Source organism: Mesocricetus auratus, unplaced genomic scaffold, assembly GCF_017639785.1.
Source record: "Mesocricetus auratus isolate SY011 unplaced genomic scaffold, BCM_Maur_2.0 Super-Scaffold_6730, whole genome shotgun sequence".
Taxonomy (NCBI): Eukaryota; Metazoa; Chordata; class Mammalia; order Rodentia; family Cricetidae; genus Mesocricetus; species Mesocricetus auratus.
The window spans coordinates 83,965,882-83,987,614 of record NW_024429184.1 but is presented as its reverse complement, the minus strand read 5'-3'; the positions used below and the strand labels follow the sequence as shown (position 1 = coordinate 83,987,614).

Here is a 21,733-nt window from a genome sequence, read left to right as displayed (position 1 = left end):
ATGTTTATTGCTCATTTGTATCAGAAAGACTCCGTCACTCTGTTTATTTATAGTACTGCCATGTACCTTTATATACACATGTAGAAGAATAAAGAGAGACTTGTAAATTACAAACCCAATGTTTCCAATTCATTGGGCTGTAATGTGAACACTTAGAGTTGTATAATGTTTTTCATAATAAGTTAAATCTATGGAGATATCTATTAAAAACCTAAACTGATCATTTGAATGCAAACTCTAACTGAACTCCATTATGTTTTTTTATATATATACTAACTTAACAGCATAGACTCCTAATGGATGTTTTAATTAGACATTTTTTGTTATCAGCAATATTTGGTAAAATAAAATCTGTCAGTGTGAAATATTCATTATGTTCCGTTTCTGTCAATCAATATTAACTATTTTCTGAACCTTATTATTCAAGAATGATGTTAAAAGAAAAATGAGAACTTAAAAATTCCAAGACAAACCTCCTTCATTTCTTGCACAAAAACACAAGGATATCAGAAATCCTATATATTCTGTAACTCTCAGACAATCAGCTTCCTTTCAATCATTTATATTCCCAGACAGTTCATGAGAAGGTTGTTTTAATGGTCCATAGGATAAACACAAGTGAATATTCATGTGTGTACCAGTAGGAACCCTAAGAGAGCTCCACCCTCAGTGGGGAACAGGAAGAGACAATCAGAGAAGATGATGAAATGAACCAAAATGCTGAGACTGAAACTCCGCACAAAGAGCAAGAACAACTGTGAAGTAAGCAAAGGCTGGGGGAGGAAGCTGGATGCTTACCAGTGATTTTCCCATTGGCTTCCAAGGGAGGCTGCCAGCTCACAATGACAGCACGGGGCTTCCCTTCTCGAGTAATGACTGTCAAATCCTTGGGAGCAGAAGTTGGGGCTGTGAGATGAGACAGAGACAGGTCTTGTCATTGGTTGTAAAAAAAAAAAGACATTGGTGGGCATTTTGTCATGACTCTTAACAACTAGGATCTATCTAGGTATATCATCACATGTTTATTTTGTCTTTTACAATTCACTGAAAATATCTGAATGACAGAAGTGAAGGAGTAGAATTTGTAGATTACCATGGAAGTTCAGTACCTTCCCAAAGTGTGAGTATAGAGAGTAAATATGGAGCAGAAGAATGCAACAGTGTTTTTAAGTGAGCTCATACTTGTATGTTTATGTAAGAATCATATGCTTAATGAACTAATGGATGACATACCTCCCATTAAGGAATCTATTACAACTGTAGTTTATAACTGAAAAAAATAACCTACCAATTCCATTTATAAAGAGAAGTACAAACACACAAACAGCAACAAGAAAAAAATACCATGAAAAACATGTGAAATCCTGTAACTTAAAATTTGTACTAGGTATTTTCTAAGTGAGAATGGAAATTGAGAAACAAAAGAAGAAAATACAAGTAACATATGAGAGCTTTTCATCAACTGGGCATGAAATAAGATAGCAAGAAATCCTGCCCTCCTCAGATCTCTTTCTCCTATATATTATGCAAAATAAAATGTAAATGTATTCTAAAGACGGAACCAAATGTGCCCAGTAAATCCAGCATCTTCCAAAATTCCGCGGATCCGTTTATCACCCTTTTGAAGATAGTTTTCCTTCTAAGTAGCTAGCATTGTTGCCACTCCATTATCTGTGGTCTCTTTGTTACCATTAGTTTTGACACAGGCAGAGTTGGAGCTATCTTCTCTGTGTCCTACTAGAATTTTCTTGTTTCCAAATAGGACTCCAGTGAAGAAGATAGACAGATAGATAGAACTTAATCTCTATTTGGACCCATCCTCATTCTCTTCTCCTCAGTACTTCTGAATGTCATATAGGCTAAGTCAACACATTAAATACACTCCACATCCAGAGTAACTTCCTGTGTATTTATAGATACGAACCAAATGAGACAGACAAAAATCATTCTTATATGTCATATTTCTTTTCCTCGAAGGACACTGGAACGCAAGTTAATCCAAAGTTAATATAACTTTGATATATTGTCAACCACTTGATACATTGAAAGTTTCAAAGCAAAATGGAGAAGATGGTAATCCAAAGGAAAAGGGGGATAAGAAGAAAGAAGAGGGGTGGGATGACATCACATGGAGGAGAAGCCAACATATGTCAAGAGGCATTGCAAGAACAGCATAGATTTATAGCAAACATCAAAGAGGTAAGGGCATCCTACAAAAAGATTATTTTCTTAAAGAATTCTTTCAAGATATTTCATAGCCCATGAAAGGAAAGAGCAGATACAATCAGAAATTGATTTAGATATTGTACCTACCATATAAGAGAATTTTTAAATTATGAAAGAAAGATATTTTTACTTGTCAAGATAGCCATTTTCTTACTTTTGTTAAAATTCAAATTAATATTTATTTAGAAAACAGATAAAGGGAGATGATTAGGTTACTTCACCAGTCAGCTTGGGTATTTTAAAAAGGTAAAATAATATTCATTGGTTTTGCTATAATAAATACATGGTAATGTACTGAGAAGTTGGTTACTCAAACCACTCTGCTAGTTCAGCTCTTTTGGCTCCTTATTCTTAAGCTGTGTGAATGATCTGTAGAAATTTTGGTATTGTTCTTATTGGATTAAATATTAAAAATTTCCCTGTCAGCTGCAAGTGTGCCCCCAATGTCTGAGAAAGATATGGGCTTAATCACTCCTTTGATCCACACTCGTAACTAATGGTTCCCTTCAGGCTGTTACTTGGTATTTCTTTTGTGAAATTTACCATTATTTTTCTAGAGGGAATTTGTACTTTGTGGTGTTTTCTATAATTTCAATATATCCCAAATTTGGTGACTGCATTCCTTATGTTACTTTATGGTTCTCAATAAGGTTCTCCTTTTTAGTGATTGTTATTCTCTCTAAAGTAGAGCTGTGTTCTTTATCTATCACAGGGCCTGGAAGTTACAAATGAACCCATTATTTATACTGAGCAAGGCCCTACCATATCTAAGGCTCTCAAATATACCTCCTTCCCCAGATTTCAATCTTCATTAAGCATTTGAACAGAGGGCAACCTTTTAGACTTAGAAAATTACAGACATGGAAATTACATTAAGTTTTTTTTATTATTTGTATTTGCAATATTCTTTTGCTTTTCTTCCTTTCAGAAAAATATATGGTATTTTTCTTTTGGAAGAAAGACTGTCTCTGAGCCATGCAGGCTTCATGGCTACACGGATTTGTAACTTAGTCTCTTTCAGCCAGTTTTTCTTTAACTTTATTTGCTACTTATCTCAAATAATACCCATTAGTTTCTCTCTTCTGAACAGGTGAGTATTTAGTTGATACAAGCAAGGAAGACATGCAGGTTCAAAACATTGTGAGGGCAGCAGTAGTTATTTATAGCTGAGGCTGCTCCTTCTGGCACAATTCTTTTAATTAAGGTAATCAGAATAAAATAAAAGAATGTCCATCCAGCCACCCTTAAGTTTACTATGAGCCACTTACAGTTTGTAGCATTGAAGCCATGGAGTCCACATCTTATTTCAGAATTAAAACAAATCCTCAAGTTACTTCATCCACCTCATTTCCTCCTCACAGTTACAGAATCTACAGACACTTGTAAATTGTTTCTTACTTCTCATCATCGCCCAGGAATCTCTTCCACATGCTATTTACACCTTTGTTCAGATCATTATCTGATTTGACAATCACTCTTTCTACTAACCACAGGTCTCAAACTTATTATCTTTTTTCTGCATTGAGACTCACATTTGGTGTCTGTATAAGGCGAGGTAGTTGATGAGAAATCCATAGGATGCATTTTGCAAGTCAGATGTTGGGGTATATTTTATATTTATGAATGAGAAATTGCATGAGTTTTCTTGCTTAAGGAAAGATGAATATTATTTCAATCAAGCCATATCAGGTTTTGCTTTTTTATTTTTTAAATTTTACCAGGTCATATTTGACTCTATTCCTGTCCTTTGGTGTAAAAGGAAAGAGAGGGGTATTTTATGGTAGTCATAGTATGTAATTCACTTGGCAGATACTAATTTTCCTTATAAACTGTAGGCATAGGCATCCAAGTCAGAATAGATACAGGATAACTTAATATATAATAAGTAAACTAAAAGAAAGTATGGTAAAATGAGACTTTCTAGAAAGATTTTCATAGACAGAAGTACCTACAAAATGTAGAGGTCTAAAAATTAAGACAATAATCATCAATACAATTAAAGGTGTAACACCAAGGGACAAATTCTGGTGGAAAAAAACTTTGCTCATCTGAGGAGGACTTTATTGGCATAGTTTTTAATTTGAAAATGTTAAGTGTAGCTCACACCCAAATATATATATATATATGAAACCAGTTAAAAATAGATACTATTAGGGCTTGAGGATTGACTAAGTGACTAGGAGTACACATATTACTTTGCAGAGGAATTGAGTTTGTTTCCTGCACCCAGGTCATGCGGCTTCGGGAAGTCTGTCTCACTCTTCTGGCCACTGTAGGCACCTGTATTCATGTGCACATACCAAAACACAGACATACAAAATAAAATAGTAAAAATAGAGATGAAATATATTTTAAAAGATATTCTTATAAGCTGGGTTTTGGTAAACTATATATGGTAAACTGATATATGTGGAAATGTTTTGAACTATAGACTTATGATCCCTAGACAACTTGACTTCTGAACTTTACACTGACTTGTAGTGGCCTAGATCCAAGCTCTCTCCAAGTGCATAAAGATGACCTCAATATGTGACCCTATTTCCAAATATGACCAAGAACACCTAGAAACACTTTCTATTCCAGCTATCTTAGTTAAAATGAATATTCAGGAGGCCAAAATTGTATTTTTAAAGTCATCCTTGTATCACACAGAGTTCAGTAACTAGATTTCTGCCCTTTACTTACAATACTTTACTATTGACAAGAATTCACATTCAGGTCCTATGAGTTAATGCTCTAAAGAACTCATTCTAAAACTTGGGGATTAATCATGCAGTCAGATTGCTTAATCTATAGGATACTACTCTTTCTCTTCTGTGTAAGTGGAATAATACTATTAGCTGCAGAAGTGCTGTGAACTGTACAGGATGTACTATTTCATGCAGGACACAGTATACTTTTAAAACCATACAAATTCCATTTCCTAATTCCCACAGAATTTGTGAACACAGCTACCTAGGACTACCTTTGAGGCCACTGCCTCTTCACGTACCAGCTTCGTATGTGGTGGCGTGTGCGGTCATGCTCCAGGTGCTTGACCTCCTGTTCTTTGTCACCATGACTGAGAACTCATACATCGTGTTGGGCTTGAGGCCTGTTGCTGTGTAGCTGAGAGATGTTGTGTCTTCTGACTATACAAACCGGAAATAAGTCAAAAAATAAAAAGAATCAATTGTCAACTCAGTAATTAAATCATGTGAAACAACTAGCAAATAAGTCAGACAAAAGTACGTTCAGTTCAAAATAACAAAAAGAGCTAGGCCCACTGCTGTGCTAACCAGTCTACACTGACTGGTCATACATTTGAGCCTTACTGATACAATCATGGCCTGCTTTCTTCAAAGAGGAAGCCAACTGGGTAAGTTCCCTGAGCCTGCCCAAAAGCACAGGCAGAAGAGAAATACTATTCTCAACTCCATCTCAAGATACTTTCTAGCCGGGACTGAATTAAATTCATGTATTTATCATTGACATTTGACTTTTGGGGGTTAGTATTATTTATTTTCTCTTGGCCATCATCGTTTTCCACTGCAAATAATTAATTTAATAGCATTATAATTATTAAGATGTTTAAAATTAAGATGAAATTACAAAGATTGAGTGCTTCCAAATATCTATTCATCAAGCAGAGCAAGAATGTGTGTCACATGGTGTTCTCCCTTTACGGATGCTTACCATATATGGAAACATGTATAGAAAGAGAAGCAATTGACCAGAAAAAGAAGAGCAAATCAGTTAAATATTAAAGGATAAAATGCATTGTAGAATGTTTTATTTGGCTTTTGAGCTCATTAGCTACATCATAAATACGTTTAATTATTTTAGTAGAAAATTAGTAAATTGTGTCTTTATTGCTTACTCAAAGAGTAAAAATGATAATAAAGAAAAAGATGTTAGCCTCACAGGTAAAAACTGATTTTCCACATGACCTGTCTCATTTTAAACTGTGTAAATTTCTTAGAAGCATCAACTTGTGCTTGGTACTTAAGTCTCTGTCTTTTCTCAAAACTAAATACTTCTTATTTTTTCTAAGAATTTAAATACATTTAAACATGTATTGGGAATTTATATATGGGAAAATCAAAGCTTTTCTCACTGGTTAATAATATAGTTATCACTCTCTTATTACTATAGTATGGAAAATATTAAATTATAATCTGTCATAGGTTAGGGCATAGCTATAAAATCCTACATACTTTTATAACAAATATATATTAAAAGAAACTAATAATATTTGAATGCTGTGTCCATCTATCCTATTAAATTGAATATCTCAGAAACATTTATCAAGAATTCTTTCTCTAGACAATGATAGAAAGCTATTGCTATAATCAATTGTTAAACCAAAAAATACTTTGGAATATCTATCTGGTTGCAGTTGTGAATACAGGATAGTTGGTAATATCTCACTGAACTCTCATCTTATCTATAAGTTTCAGGTAATGTGACACCCTTTATATCATCGTTTCCTATATGAAGTAAGTGAAGTAAAACAGTGCCTGGCCCAGAGCAAGTGTTAATAAATGATGTCTATAATACATTACACATTGTTTCATGACATTTTTCATTACATTGGTTATATTAAATTCAATACTGAGTAATATCTTGGGGAAAGAGACTAAATCTTGCATAACTTCTCGTTTTCTATTACATTCACAACACATCTCCTGAACATTAGGCTACTGCCAATAATTACATTTTGGGTAGAAACTCAGGTAAAACAGTATGTGATTAAATAATTGTGGAAAACTTAAACAAAGTTCATATTTTTATAGGAAAATCAATATAGGGACCTGAACAATGAAAATATTATTTTCAGAATGATGGCTTAATTTGAGGACAATGATATGGTGATATGACAAAACAGCAAACGCAGCTCTTGAATTCACGTTATTTGACTCCAAAAGTGCAATTCTTCCTATCATGAACACGTCTTGCTTATCTTATAAAACTGTTATAGAACAAAAGATTCATTTTAGATATAGACATTATTTTAAAAGCATAAAGTACAAAGTCATCTGTTACTAAGAGCTATAAAATTTGTTCTACATCTTTCTCATAGACCAGCCATTCTCTTCCTTTGTTCTTGTTCAACTACATAACTCTTTTCTAGAGACCTCTTCATCTCAGTGTTCATAAGTAGTGGTGTTGTGTGGTGTGTTTGAGCACGTGTATGTGTGTGTGTGTGTGTGCATGTGTGTGTGTACATGTGTATGTTAAGAAATTTATTAGTAATAAATTAAATAATGTCTTTCATCAGAAAAGGCACAGTTAAAATCTGTTTTGTTTGGTATTAAATTCTTTGTGTGTCTGAGTAATTCCATGTCTGCTCTACTAACCATTTAATTGAAATCATGTATCTCAAGAAATCTTGGATTTTGTTATTCAAATGATGCTGAAGAAAATATTCATTTTTAAAAAAATCATTCTACATTCTGGCAAAGTCCCCAGGATCATTCTGCAAAATGAATATGTCTACAAAGTAGAGTAATTATGAACATAACAAGTTTAAAGTAGGAAACATAGTCTTTTCTAAAAGTAAGCTCAAAACTGAGCAATCTATATGGAACGATGCTTTTTAATAATCTCATATATTCTCTTTGTTTTCTTTCCTGATGATATTGCCTTTATTTATGGTTCTACTAGGTTTGAGATCTGATACTGTTAGGTGATAGATAAGACACTTGTATCTTTTATCATTGATATTTTATGAACTTGTCTGAGGAATATTTCCTAATACTTGGTATTTCAGGGCAGTGATATCAAACAAAACTATGGTTTTTGATTATTTTTTTATTGTCTCAACTAAAAGTTGACTTAAAAACTGCAAAGTTCTCACCACTTAAAAGATGAAAAACTCTAAAGCAATTTCAACATGACTGCACATAGAGAGAGGCAGAGTTAGGAAACCAGTGTGGTTTTGTTCCATCTCCAGCTTTGTGACCAGAAAAGTCTCCAGACAGGTGCATTTCCCAAATCTCCACTGCCTCCATGCAACTGTTTTAAGGGATACAGTAGTTCAGTGGGAGGAAGGCAGATAAGTTCTCCTCAATGGCTATTCCCACAGAGTGTCAAGAACAGTGATAAAAGTGACTATGAGGAAATTGAAAAGCTAGGGTTAAGCTATTGGATCCCTTAATTTTGGTGTAACATTCACATTCTTCTTCATCTTGTTTTAGAGAAGGCCTTCTACTGTAGCCCAGACTTACCTCAAACTCTTGCCAGTCCTCCTGCTTTAGTGCTGAGATTATTATGTTAACTTTCTTTTTTATTCCCTATTATCATCTTGTAAACTATTAACTTTCAGCTGTGTTACCTTATACGAACCATTTATAGATTTTCTTTCAAGCACACATTTATAAGATGGCTGCATGGAGCATTCCAAGTTAAACATGTGAAGTAAGCAGAATTAAAACTTTATTTCAGGATAAATGATCTAGAACTGTTATAGATACAGAACAGATGCATGCTGATCTTTCTAATTTGTTGACACTGTCTACCACTTATAACAGGTTAACGTGGTCTATTATTTAGAAGGCTATATGCTTTTCTTTGCTAGTAACTCTTTATTAGAATCTCAAAGTTTGGGCAGGAGAGATGGAAAAGTGAAACGACTGTCTCTTAAATATCATCAAAGATCTCTGGAGTGAGTATTAAATGATTTGGAAATTATTATATGAACAGGAGGCTGTTATAACTCTGGTTCATTTAAGGGAGTTTCCTTATGACAGGAAGACCATTTCAAAGCTGAATAAGGATTTCAATGATAATCGCTTTCAATACATTCCTAGGATGTTATAAAGTATCATCATATCATCTATTATCTGTTATTCCCTCTGTCTCTCTCTCTCTGTTGTGTGTGTGTGTGTTATTAAGAGAGAAATCTAAGTTATAAATAAAAAGAACCATATCAGAATCTATTTGCAAGATATTCATGGAGTCCTGTTATTTCCAAAGGAAAATGGCTTTCTTCCCTATAGAAGCAAAAGTCTGGTGCAAACTGTGTCTGGTGGTATTAGACATCATTTTGCAGCTCTTGATATTTTCCTACCTTGCCTGTTGTTGATTTCCAAAAGCATAATTTTTCTTAACTAATATTCAGTTACTAAATTGCCTTGTGAAAATCACTGTAGAAGAGTAGTGTGCGACAGACCAGAAAACATTGAAAACAATACACCAATCACATGGAAGATAATTTTAAATTTCATGCAATCGACTTGACTCTTACCTTGTACTTGGCACTGGTAGAAAAGCTGGTCCTCCATCGGACAGTGTAAAGTCGCACATCGGATGTTTTTTGGTTCTTTGGGACAGAGTTGTCTGCCCAGCTGACCCTCACAGCCTCGTGGGTAAGAGCCACAGCCTGTACACCTACTGGTGGGAGCATGGGGGTGGAGACATCTGGGCCCGAGGTGGGGAAATCATCAAGCAAAGGATAATAATCAACTGGGTCAGTGGGATCTGGGTTAAAAACCCATTAAATGAAACAAACAAATGTGTAAACAAAGAGTTAAAATAAATACCAGTGGCAACACATCACAATGAGTTAAATGCATGGCAATAAAGATGAAAGGGAACATGAGAAGAACAGAAAAAAATGCAATTAATTAAGTCATAAAATATAATAAGAACAGTATTGCTATGTTAAAAATAACAGTATTTCCTCATATTTATGTATAGTTAGATTATATATCTTAAAAGGTCATCTTGTTTGACGATTACACATTGTTTCTTACAATGTTTTGCTTACTAAATTATCAGGTTCATGATTTTTCAACGATTTGAAATAACAGTAGACATTATATTTCTAGCTATTTTTCCTGAAATGAAAATAAATGCTACTGGACATCTTAATTTTCTTCCTTATCTCTTATTTTGCTGCGTTTTTATACTTCTTTTACTATTGTCTAGATTATATCTCTATATAGTATTCAGTATATAGTATTCCTTATCTCTATGTGTATTCAGTTAACAAACTATATGAACGAACCTTGATGTATATCAGTCTTTCTATCAATGCACAAATCCTGAGTGAACACATATGCGTGACCACATGGATCAATGTACATCTGATGTTCTATAAGCTGGTGTGAGATGACAACTGGTATACAGGTTTCTTAGATTGTAATATTAAATTGTGAAAGCGCTCATCTTGCTGCTTTCTCATGCATAGCTTAGTTCCATTTTCAGTCCAGTCAGGCATTCCTATATTACCTACCTGATTCTAAAACTGCAAGTGCAGTGGAAGGAATGAACATCAATGGATTGGAAGACAAATTAACTGCCTTCAGAATGAGGATATTGCCACTGAGATATGTACGTGCTTTGATCAATACCATGATTGGAATCTGAAGAATGATGTGTGATTTTACACACGTCTCCAAAACCCATACACTTATCTTATTCTGGAACAACCACAATCTCAGAAGCTTACTTTGTGGCACTAATAATCATTTCATTTTGAGACACCCAAATTTATAGTCGGCAAGTGTAAAAACCGAAATTAAAAATGACATAGTAAGGAATCTCGCTAACAAAAATTTGACACTGACAGAACAACTCTAAAACTGGACATTTGATGTCATTTAAGGGAATGAGATCAGAGATAATATACAGGACTGTCAACAGCAGCTTATACAGTTTATTTTTTAATAGCTGAGCTCAAAGCTGAGAGGTTGTTAGCCAGTCTGTTGATTACTGCCTCTTTTCCCTGAATTTCAAATTCTCAGCCCCTATTCATTACTCTGCTTTCCAATGAATTATTTAGCATGTTATTGGCCTATAGTTTTGGAGAAAATATTTTAAAAACTGAAGACAGAAACAGAACAAAAGGAAAGGAGAGAGAGAGAGAGAGAGAGAGAGAGAGAGAGAGAGAGAGAGAGAGAGAGAGAGAGAGAGAGCAGGGATTAACATATGATGACAGAGCCCAGGCTTTCCATTTTTCTTTTGATATCTCTTCTTATTAAAGGCTCATTTAAAGTCAAATGAATTGATGAAATAATGAAGAGACAACAAAAGATACTGTAGCCTCTACAGAATTTGAATCATATAGTAGGCTTGTTTAGCAGGAAAAAGGGTTTTTGCCAAACTATAACAAGTATTGCCTTTCAAATTTCTATTCCTGTCTAATTTTGAAAGAATTTTTTAAGCAGAGTAGTCCAATACATGAACTACTTTTGACTTCTCCATATCATGGGCTACCACATAGTTCATGTAAACATGGTCTCTCACATGCATCCTTTGTAATGATTTGATGTTTTGATCCTATTTAGGAAATGATAAAAGTCAATCCTGCTAGTTATGATTTTAAAATATAAAAATTCTCTTGGTTTTTATTTATTGACTATTTTCGAGTCAATTACAGAATAATCCCACTGTACTTAAAGCAGTTTTGCCTGCTGTAATTTATCTGGGAACCTAATGCAATCCAGAAACTTTTGCCAATGGCTAAGTTTTATTTTCTATATTAGGAGATACAATTTATTTTCATCATTCTCCATGGCAATCCCTCTAGAATTTTGATGCATAATATAATACTATGTTCTATGGCTTCTATCAATTTAAACTTCATAAATAATTATTTTGAACATTTATCCATTTTTTATGGAAGCCAGTTTCAATAATTCAGTGGTCCTAAATGCTCAGCCCCCACTAAAAGGAACCAAGCAGATAAACTACATCTCCAGCAGAGAAGAGCATTCCAGAAGACAGCAACACACAGTGCGAAAATATGCAACACGTGCTGCTACTGTTCTTTTATTCTCTGATCAGGAATTTCTTGAGTAATTGGATGTAAACCATTCTTCTTCAATGATCCTTCCACTGTTAGGATGTCTTCTATGCTCTTGAATTTCAGAGTATTTCAGAGTTACATGAAGGTGTATATGTGTATGTAAGCATATATGTGTATGCAAATATATAAACACATTTATTTATATAAAATTTTGCTGAAGAAAAACCAGTTTCTAACATAGTTTGATAATCTCCCATTTTTATTCATTATACTTGTTTAAAATGGGTCTTAAATCGAGGCCGGGCTAGACCGATAGCCTCCAAAACAATACAGAGAAACCCTGTCTCATAAAACCAAAAAATAAATGGGTCTTAAAATTAGTAGTTTTCAACTGGATTACACTTCATTTAAACCTCACTGAAATGGTTAAGAATAAATTAATTCAAAGAGTAGACTTCCTTAACTCCTGATTATTCTTTGCCATTTTCCTTCTCCAGGTGGAAAACAACTTGTTTTTACAACAAGAGATAAAAAGCTTGATTGCAGGAGAGACAATTTTCCCGTGAGGGTCCAAGCTGGGAGTTTCAGTAGCTTGAACTGATATGTTCCATCTGAGAAAAGATTTAGGAACTCATGAAAGGCTATGAGCACATGCATTTAGAATGCTCTAGGGCTCGATGGCTATGTTAGCCTGATGCTTTCATTGCCTTTGATACATTTTGTGTTTACTGTTTGCTGAAATTTTTTTCCAAGACCTCCCATGGGAATATTTTGCAACAACCCAAAGATAGAGAATGGTTTTTACATGAAAACATGACATGTTTATTGATAAGAGATTCTCTCACAGCCTTAGCCTTTGATTCCATTTATTTGCCCTTTGCTCTCCATGTTGTGTAGAAGCCTAAAAATAATTCTACTTTCAGGGAAAAAAGTGTATTCCTTATTGTGAAAAAGTTGCTTCATACATTCCTTTGTAGCCCATTACTTGCTTTTCTTTCCTAAAAATTTCCTGACAAAATTTCTAACTTTACCATCACTTCTTCCTTTCTCAGATCTGTTAGAATCAGTGTTATAACATGAAAATAAAACTTGTGTTATGGATCACTGGTATTTGAGAAAACACCGTGGCAATGCCATATGCTAAGAATTAAAAACTGACAGCAAATGCCACAGGGAAAGTTGTTAATACCACAGACATTTCCTTCTGCACAGCCTAACTTCAGTGTATCTGAACTCTGCCCTCTTCACTATGCTTATGTTCTTCTGGAAAACTCACTCATGTTTGTAGCAGTAGTCTCTCTTCTTGAGATTTAATTTTTGTATTAATAAAAGAGCAGCTTTGAAAGAATGGCTTTGTGGAATTTTATGTTACCCAATCATAGCTCAATGACAGTTTAACAATAAGAAACTACTTAGTTTTCTTATGAGGAACAGGAAGGACATGGCATACATAAAGCCAACTAGGGGAATCAGGTGCGTAATAGCCAGTTACTTATCAGGGTGCCTCACTTTTGGGACAGTCTGAGAGAAAGTGGTAGTGAAAAATCCCAAATGCTCACTCTTATTCTGTATCTTAGTTTCAATTCTAGAAATCAATGCATATCACTTTTTCTTAACTATGGAGGTAATACTTTTGTTAGCAAACAATTTCCAGGGTACTGCTTATTCTCTCTGAGTATTCATGAGTACAATTGGTGGCACAGCAAAAGACATTGTCTCAAATGAGAGCTCCCAGTTTTGTATCATTTTTGTGGTGGGGAGCATGTCAGACTTTAAAGCCAATGATCAACACCTGAAGGATTAGGAAATAGCAACTTTTCTTTTTCAGAAAGTCTGGATAACAATAAGTGTAACATCATTGGAAATGATCTCAAAAACAAACCATTGTCAGTATTGTCTGAGAAGGGCAACTGTGGGCTTGAAAATCAAATTTATATAAATTTCATGTAAATCTAGATATTAGCAATATTTATTCTCCATTCAGTCATGAATCCTCATCTGGAATCTATACTCCAGTAATTTTTCTCTCTGATGCTTGGTACTAAATTTGAAGCTTGCCCTCCTAAGCCCTTTATTCTAATTAAATTGAATATTTGTGGGAAGTCAAATGAAGTTGGAATGATGTGGTTCTCTGCAGGTGTGGGGGCATAGGTACAAAGTATTAACTGAAGAAATACAACTTCTTTGTCCTCATTTTAGAAAAAAAATTTGGGGAGCACATTGTTAGGAGCAAGATGGAGTTGTGATTTTTCTGGGTATCCACTTGCTCCATATTTGAATAAATACAGTATTATTAACAAACAACCTTCATCAGTGACGTATATCTCACCATCTTAATGCTGTCTCATGTTCTTCTGCCATTTTGGTCTTGCTTGCTGTCTTTCCATTTAGACTCATATAACTATTCTCTAGACAATGAGCTTTGGAATCAAACAGTCCCTTTTATGTCGACTGACAGATGATCTATGCCCCAGTGCAGTATTCATCTTTGTGACTTGGACTAATGCAATCAGCTCCAAGGAGATACCTTAGCCTTGTCACCTTTCTAAAGGTTCATGTTAAGAGAAACAAATGCCCATTGGATATTTAGAGCCTAAATGCCAAGCCTATCAAATGCAGTGTGTGAGATAAACTTGATAGCAGAACGAAGAATCAGATCACGGCACCAAACTATGAAACCACTAAGATGTTAGGGAAGGCAAGAGCTGAATTCTCTAAGTCTACACACTAATGTATAGAATAAATCCTTCTCATTCATTTGGGAAACCAACCAAATGCTCAAAAGATATTGTGCATGCATGCATGCATATATTCATGGTAATATATTCATACATATCTTCATGTATTAATTTTTAATCTTTTTCATCCTTTATATTTTGTTTTCTTTTTAAAACTTTGCTCCTTCTCACCATAAGCCAAGCATTGACCTCTTTGTCAAAAGAGAATGACGATAGGTGCATACCTGTTATGGAGCGTGTAGTGGCACTTTCATAAAGAGGGACACCTTCTCCTGCATTGTTGAAAGCTTTTAAGGAGATTACATAATGAGAACTTGACTCTGAAAACAGAAACAAATTGGACATGTGAATTAGTGTATTGAAATGCCAATGGTGAACATTTCCTGAAAACAAATTTAATATAATGTTTTAAATAAATTGATGTTTGAAAATGAGTGGATTGGATTCTGGGAACCACCAGCTCTAATGGAGATAGAGACATTCGATCTTCCTGAATCCTCATATGAGCAGTGAATGCTTAAGTAGGTGGGGAGCCAAGGACGTTTGGACACTATGTACATGATTGGTGATGATTGTCCTCCAACACTAAAACACAAGTTTTTGTAAGTTATCAGCTGACAGCCCAATGACCCAAATGTCAGTCATGTCCGTGTCAGTCAAACCAAAAGTGGACATGCGACTGGAAATGAGAAAAATACTAAGAAACTGGGATATATTAGTTTAGGGGAAAAATACAAACACTTATAACTGACTAGTGAAAGTTCGTCTCCAGGACAGGACCAATTATAGTTAAATTATGTCAACTGAACACAACCTCAAGGTACCTAAGAAGAAGGAATTTCAATTAAAGAATTGTCCTGTTAGATTGTGCTGTGATAATGTTTGTGAGACCACCTTTATTGATGATGAATGTGGGAGTGTCCAGGAAATTGGGGGAAGGAATATAACCTAGGCAAGTGAAAATGGGTTGTATGTGAAAGTTAGCTGAGCACAAAACAGAAAACCCTGCTAGCAAACAATACTCCTACATGGTTTATGCTTTAACCTCTTGCTTAAGTTTCTACCCTGACTTTCCTCAATGATGGGCTGTGACATCGAAGTATATATTGAAATAAATCCTCCCCATAGATGCCTTTGTTCATGGTAGTTATCATACCAACAGAATGAAAACATCACAGGACCGGAGTGGTAATCAAACTATTTAGCTCACAGATGCAGAGGGAAGACTAATTGTGTTAGAAATAAAGAATAAATAGATGAACAAAATCAACACAAAGAGTAGAAAACAAAATCTAAGAATGACATGAAATAAGGTATCAAATGTGAAAGGGGGTGAGTGAAGAACTAAAATACACTTAGTACAGTCCTTATAGAAGAAAATCGCAAATGGACACAATTAATGCAGTGGGATACAGTGCATTTTCTTGACTTAATCTTTAAAGAATTTAAATAAAAACAATATATATATATATATTATTGGAGCAGAATTAAACCATTATCAATTTTTATTATATAAATAGCATATGAGACAGAATTACAGTAATTTACTTTTTTATTCTACATAAGAAAATATAACTAAAGGATTTTCTAGTTAGTCAAAATTAATTATAAATATAAAGGATGAAAAAAGCTTATTATTCATTTCCAAACACCCTTTGCATTTCATTTTATTGACCACCAGAACTACTAGAAAACATGTTTTAGACATCCAGAAGAAGAAGACCAGAAGAAACTATGACCAGAGAGCTAACTTCTGAATAATAAAATCAATGAACTAAATGTAAGTGTCAGGAAAGATTTTATATTTTTAATGTCATATGCTCTGATTCTGTAATAATGAGAGAATCAATAGATTATACCAGTAGTCTATATACAACAATCAACTGAGTGATTTTTATGATGATGGAACTTCTGTTATTGTAATTATAAGCAAGCATAATATAGATAAAGCAATGAACAAATATGAGGGTTACAATTATACATCCACTGGGCCATCTTAAGGAAGAATATTGGTAGAGGTGGAAGGACACATAGACTTACTACACAGTAGTTAAATTCCCATGTTCCCAAGCTTGAATTAGAAAAAAAATGTTCAATATGATTTAAAATACTGTTTTATCTCTTGGCAAGATCTAGCCCCTTAAGAAGTCAAGAAGCATTGACTCGCTAGCACAGAGCCCACCTAATGCATGGGCTGCAACTGTAAAAAGAACACTACCTACTGTAATGGGCAAGAGCTTTTGCAGAGCTGGTCATCCCAAGATGGAAGATGGAAACATGACAACTGAGTTTGAATCATCCTGACATACTAACAAAGGAGGAAACTAGCCAATGACAAAGGCAATCTCTTGTCAACAGATTCAAGGATTGTTATATAACCTGATGAATCTCAGTGTACCAATTCCCTGAAATATATGTGAACATGACAATTTATAGGGATATCTTAAAGAATAAAAACGGTTGGTCAGTTCTGAGACTGACAGATAATCACATTACTATCTGGGAAACTGGCAAAGAAACTAGCATTTATCATGTTTTTTTCTAAAGAAACTTTGTTCAAGTGTGACTGAATAACATGAGGATCACTTTAAACATTCCCAAAAGAAAAAGTGAATGAGAGAAATGCAATATTGCCATTCTACCATCTCAATGAATGAATTATTGGACTCATTAAATATTCACAATTGCTGGGATAAAACCAAAGTACCACCCTGTATTAGGTGTCTGGGATGAAAGTCATCACTTCTCTCAAAAGTCTTGCTATAGGGGCCAGCCTCTAGCTGCCAGAACACAGTAAACAGAGCAGAGAAACTTGCTGAACCCAGTTAAAAGCAAGAATGTAACCACACATGTGTTGTGTGTATTTTTCTGTGCCAAGGTATTTACATAACAATGAAAATGAGTGAGTTCCTATTCAATGATGATTTTTGAAAATCTGTTAGGTTGCTTTTTCTTCATTAAGCTTGAATGTAACTTAAATGCATGTGTTAAAGACAGGACATTCAAATTAACAATATCTTCAAGCTACTATACAGCAAGAACACTGAAGTAATATCTATCTCTTGCAGGTCTTTGACTTCCATGTAATGAATTGTTTCTACTTGAAAAAAGAAGTGTGTGTGCGCGTGTGTGTATGTGTGTGTGCGTGCATGCACGCTCGCTTGCACATGCAGACATGTTTATTGTCAAAGAAGTTTAATTTTAAGGAAGTAATCAATAATCAAGTGTCAAATGTTCTTTGAGATTCAAGGCTAGTTGTAAAACATGACCCTCTCTTATTAGCTTAGTAAGTTAATTCTGAACAGGGAAAAACGAAATACTACATAAAATTAAGCAATAAAATATGCAGTATGCTCTCCAAATGCCATTTGAGACTAGAGGTCTGAATTGTTCATGAAGGATTAGACTACCTGAGAAGTGTTTTCAGGAGATATTTACTCTGAATTAGATCTTGTAGAAGAAAGTGGGGTCTAGGAATAGAGATCATATAAAGTAAAAATATTTCAAGGAAACACATGGGGAATGCTGAAAATACACATAGGTAAGGTAGAAAAAACTCTTATCTACATGAAAATTATCCTTTCCAGTTATGGCAGTGACAAGTAGATCCTATTTATTATTTCAGATGATTCATCTATACATTAAGACATGAACATTTTTACTTGGTATTAACTAATGAAATAGGAAATGACTTTTGTTGCTAAAGTTTAATTTATTTTAACTTCAGACATTTACACATTTGTATTCATTTAGGTTTTTATCAAGGGTGTAAAACGGAGGCCAGGATTTTTGTATTCACACACACAGGCTGTTTGTCTTATGTTGCTTTTAGTTCCCTTTATTTTATGAGAGTGAACAAAGGAGAGTAAGCCAGACAAAGTTACTACATGAGAAATGATAAGGTGAAAATTTTCTAGGATCTAAAGATGAACTATTATTCAGTTTGAGGATATCATTAACCTAAAGAAGTTGGTTTCAGCGTGTTCAAATTTTCTAGAAACCTAGGGTGAAAACAACTCCCTTTGAATATTTGTAAGGAGTTTAGATAAGCTAACCAATTCCTGCTGGCAAATAGAACCTTGTGAATCAAGACCTACTATGATCACGGGGGTGACTTTATCTTTAAGTCCTTTATGCAAAGGTTTCATCAGCACTCATCCTTCTTCCCAGTACTGGAGGGGGCTGTGAATCTCTGGACAGTGAATCCCTAATAAGTCAGGCTACAAGATTGTGGTTACTCTGGACATGCCTGTGAAAAGGATTCTCCTGTTTTCTCCCTGGTCACGACAGGAAGTGTAATCAATTAGTTCTGTAAATATCACCAACATTTCCATTTCCACCCTGAGTTGGGGCTCTCTAGCATACACATTATGCTTTTGTCCACATTCTGGACCCATAGAGGAAACAATAGGCTTCCCTCCCTCCCCTCAATTAGACTTGATCCTCTACTGACAGTGCCTGCACAAGGCAGATGAACTTGTTAATCGTTTATTGGCAAATTTATGGAAAGAGCGATTTAATATATTTTTTATAAATGGACAGAGGGATATTCTTCGAATGTGTCTTGAGCTCAAGACGCTTTCAGAGAGTCCGAAGAACCCAGAACATTCATTCTCTCTGGCAATTTACAAGAAATTGGTTTTTGTAGTAGTTAACCGCTAGAGGGCAATGTGGAACTATTTTCCTGCACATGCTCAGAGCTTTTAACACTTAAAATCAGTAAATTAGAAAAGAATGGCCTAGAATCATTGCCACTTTGGAAGCATCAAATGAGTTAAACACATTTACTATTATCATAATGAATTCCAAATGAATTAATCATTAATTATGGTCAGACTTCATTGTTCAGGATATGCTTTATGACAATAAATTTATTTTTGGGTATTGGCTGAAATGTTGAGAGGCATAGGATTGACAAATGTATCAATTGTCTCTGCACATAAAGTGTGGCAGTTTTCTCATTTGAATTTAATGTGATTTAATCATACTGAAAGGATTTGGATCTTGGTAGATTTCCCTTGGAATTATTTTTGGCTATAGATATAGACTCCCACAAGTCAAGTATTGAATATAATTTTGTGTTTTAAATTTTTTACTGGTCAGGATTAAGAAAGTTGAAGACATATTTAATAACTCTGAGCTTGTGCAAATAGTTGACTTGGCCCAAATCTGTTTGAGTATCACAAAATGGGGGGGGGGATAAATGCACATTTATTGATTAGAGGGTTGTAAAAGGCAAGGGATTTGTTATCAGAAGTCTTGGTGTCCCTCCCAAGGTACATGGCAGGGAAGAGGGCCATTGTTCTAGAGGCCTGTGTTAACCACTCTCTGGAGTTTGGAGATACATGCCGCTCTCTGAGAATCAGGGAGTGAATCCAGAATCCTTAGGGGAAGACTGAGATGCTATGCTTGGTAACAAGTGCCTGGGAGAAGAATGTCATTGTTTTTAATTAATATTTTGTGTGGATTAAAGTGGCAGTGGCATGTGCCAGATTGACAACCCAGAGTCTTCTAATCATTACAGATTATGTTCTTCACTCAGTGGCCCTAGGCATGCCAAGCACTTGTTGGGGCTCAGGATCCATGTTCTTTCGTCTTTTCTCTTCTCTGTTGACACGGCCAACAAGTCGATTAGAGAAAATTAAATGCTAGCTGTTTCCTGATGCAAACATCTGCTCCTTGCAAAGGATCAGGGCTACTACAAACACAGAATGAAAGCTACTGGATCATTGTGAGACACTAGGTGTTTCCGGATACCTCTGACACTCCTAGACATGAATTTTTCAATTAAGTGTAATGGGTGGAGAGTAAATACAACTGACATTGATCTCTGAAAAGGACAAGCAATTCATACTTGAGGAAATGCAATTCATATAACACACTCAATTACATTACACAAAACACAACACAACTTCATTACATACACTCCTTTGTAAATTTAATTAATACACAACCTAAACCACTCTCTAATAAAGACTTCATTTCTCTTTTCCAGAAACACCATGCAGTTGAAGGTCAGATTACAACATGACTTCTGCATTTGCCACTCTTACAGATACTGTGTTCTTAGTCGCTACGAGAAATCATTTGAGAAAAAGGCATGGAATCGCGGTATATTTTATTTAATCATTTAAGGTCTACTATCAATAAAAAACATCGGGTGAAAAAATAAAGAATTGTTTTGGTGCTCAGCAGATAGCACTTAAGTGTGTGTTAGATCAGTCCATATGAGACATAGAATAGCTGCAAACGTGTGACATACTCAAATGATGCTCAGGGAGAATTTAACCACGGATGGAGCAGACTGGAATTTGAATACGCAAGAGGGAAAAACAAAGATGGTTGATGTCTTAGTTTTACTGTTCTATGAACTAATAAGATCAGCGACTTAAATTTTAGGATAAGGAAATATGGGTTCTAAGCTGAATCTGGGTTCATAGCGCAGTAAGAGTGGTGATTATTTCTTGCATCTGGTAGTACCCATAAGGTTTGCGGTACTGTGGAACCTGGCCAGCAGGAATAATGCTTCCAGGTCAGAACCAGTTTCACTTCTGTGCTGTCTATTCCTCAAGTGTGTGGGCGTAAAAGAATCGTACCATGAAGTTCTATAGAGTAACCAAAAGCACTGGCAATGGTCCATAATGTTTGTGGAGTGTATAGGAATTTATTGGCCTGAAACTCCAAAATACATTTTTAGTACTGGGATTTTTATTTATTAGCTTGGTTTCCAATAGGTGTGTGTGTGTGTGTGTGTGTGTGTGTGTGTGTGTGTGTATGAAGCTTCTACACTAGTAGATTTCTGTATCATTATTTGTAATAGCCAGAACTTGGAAGCAACCTAGATGCCCCTCAACTGAAGAGTGGATAGAGAAAATGTGGTACAGCTACATAATGAAGTACTACTCAGCAGACAAAAAAAATGGAATCTTGTAATTTGGAGGCAAAAGGATGACATTAGAAGAAACCATCCTGAGTGAGGTAACCCAGTCACAAAAAGACAAACATGGTATGTACTCATATGTGGATTTTAGACATG

The 21,733-nt window shown here is 34.9% G+C and overlaps 1 protein-coding gene across 3 annotated transcripts in view; it reads right to left on the bottom strand.

The window, feature by feature from the left end:
- Positions 1 to 21,733, bottom strand: part of Dcc (DCC netrin 1 receptor) — a 1,023,267-nt gene that overhangs the window by 104,563 nt on the left and 896,971 nt on the right. For 2 of the 3 annotated variants that reach the window (XM_040741618.1, XM_040741619.1), the window contains exons 16-19: positions 14,922 to 15,017; positions 9,455 to 9,687; positions 5,219 to 5,357; positions 799 to 906 (exon numbers count right to left, since the gene is read on the bottom strand). In XM_040741618.1, coding sequence (XP_040597552.1) covers positions 799 to 906; positions 5,219 to 5,357; positions 9,455 to 9,687; positions 14,922 to 15,017 — 576 coding nt within the window. The remainder of the gene's footprint in view (positions 1 to 798; positions 907 to 5,218; positions 5,358 to 9,454; positions 9,688 to 14,921; positions 15,018 to 21,733) is intronic. The other variant, XM_040741620.1, reaches the window with a different exon arrangement.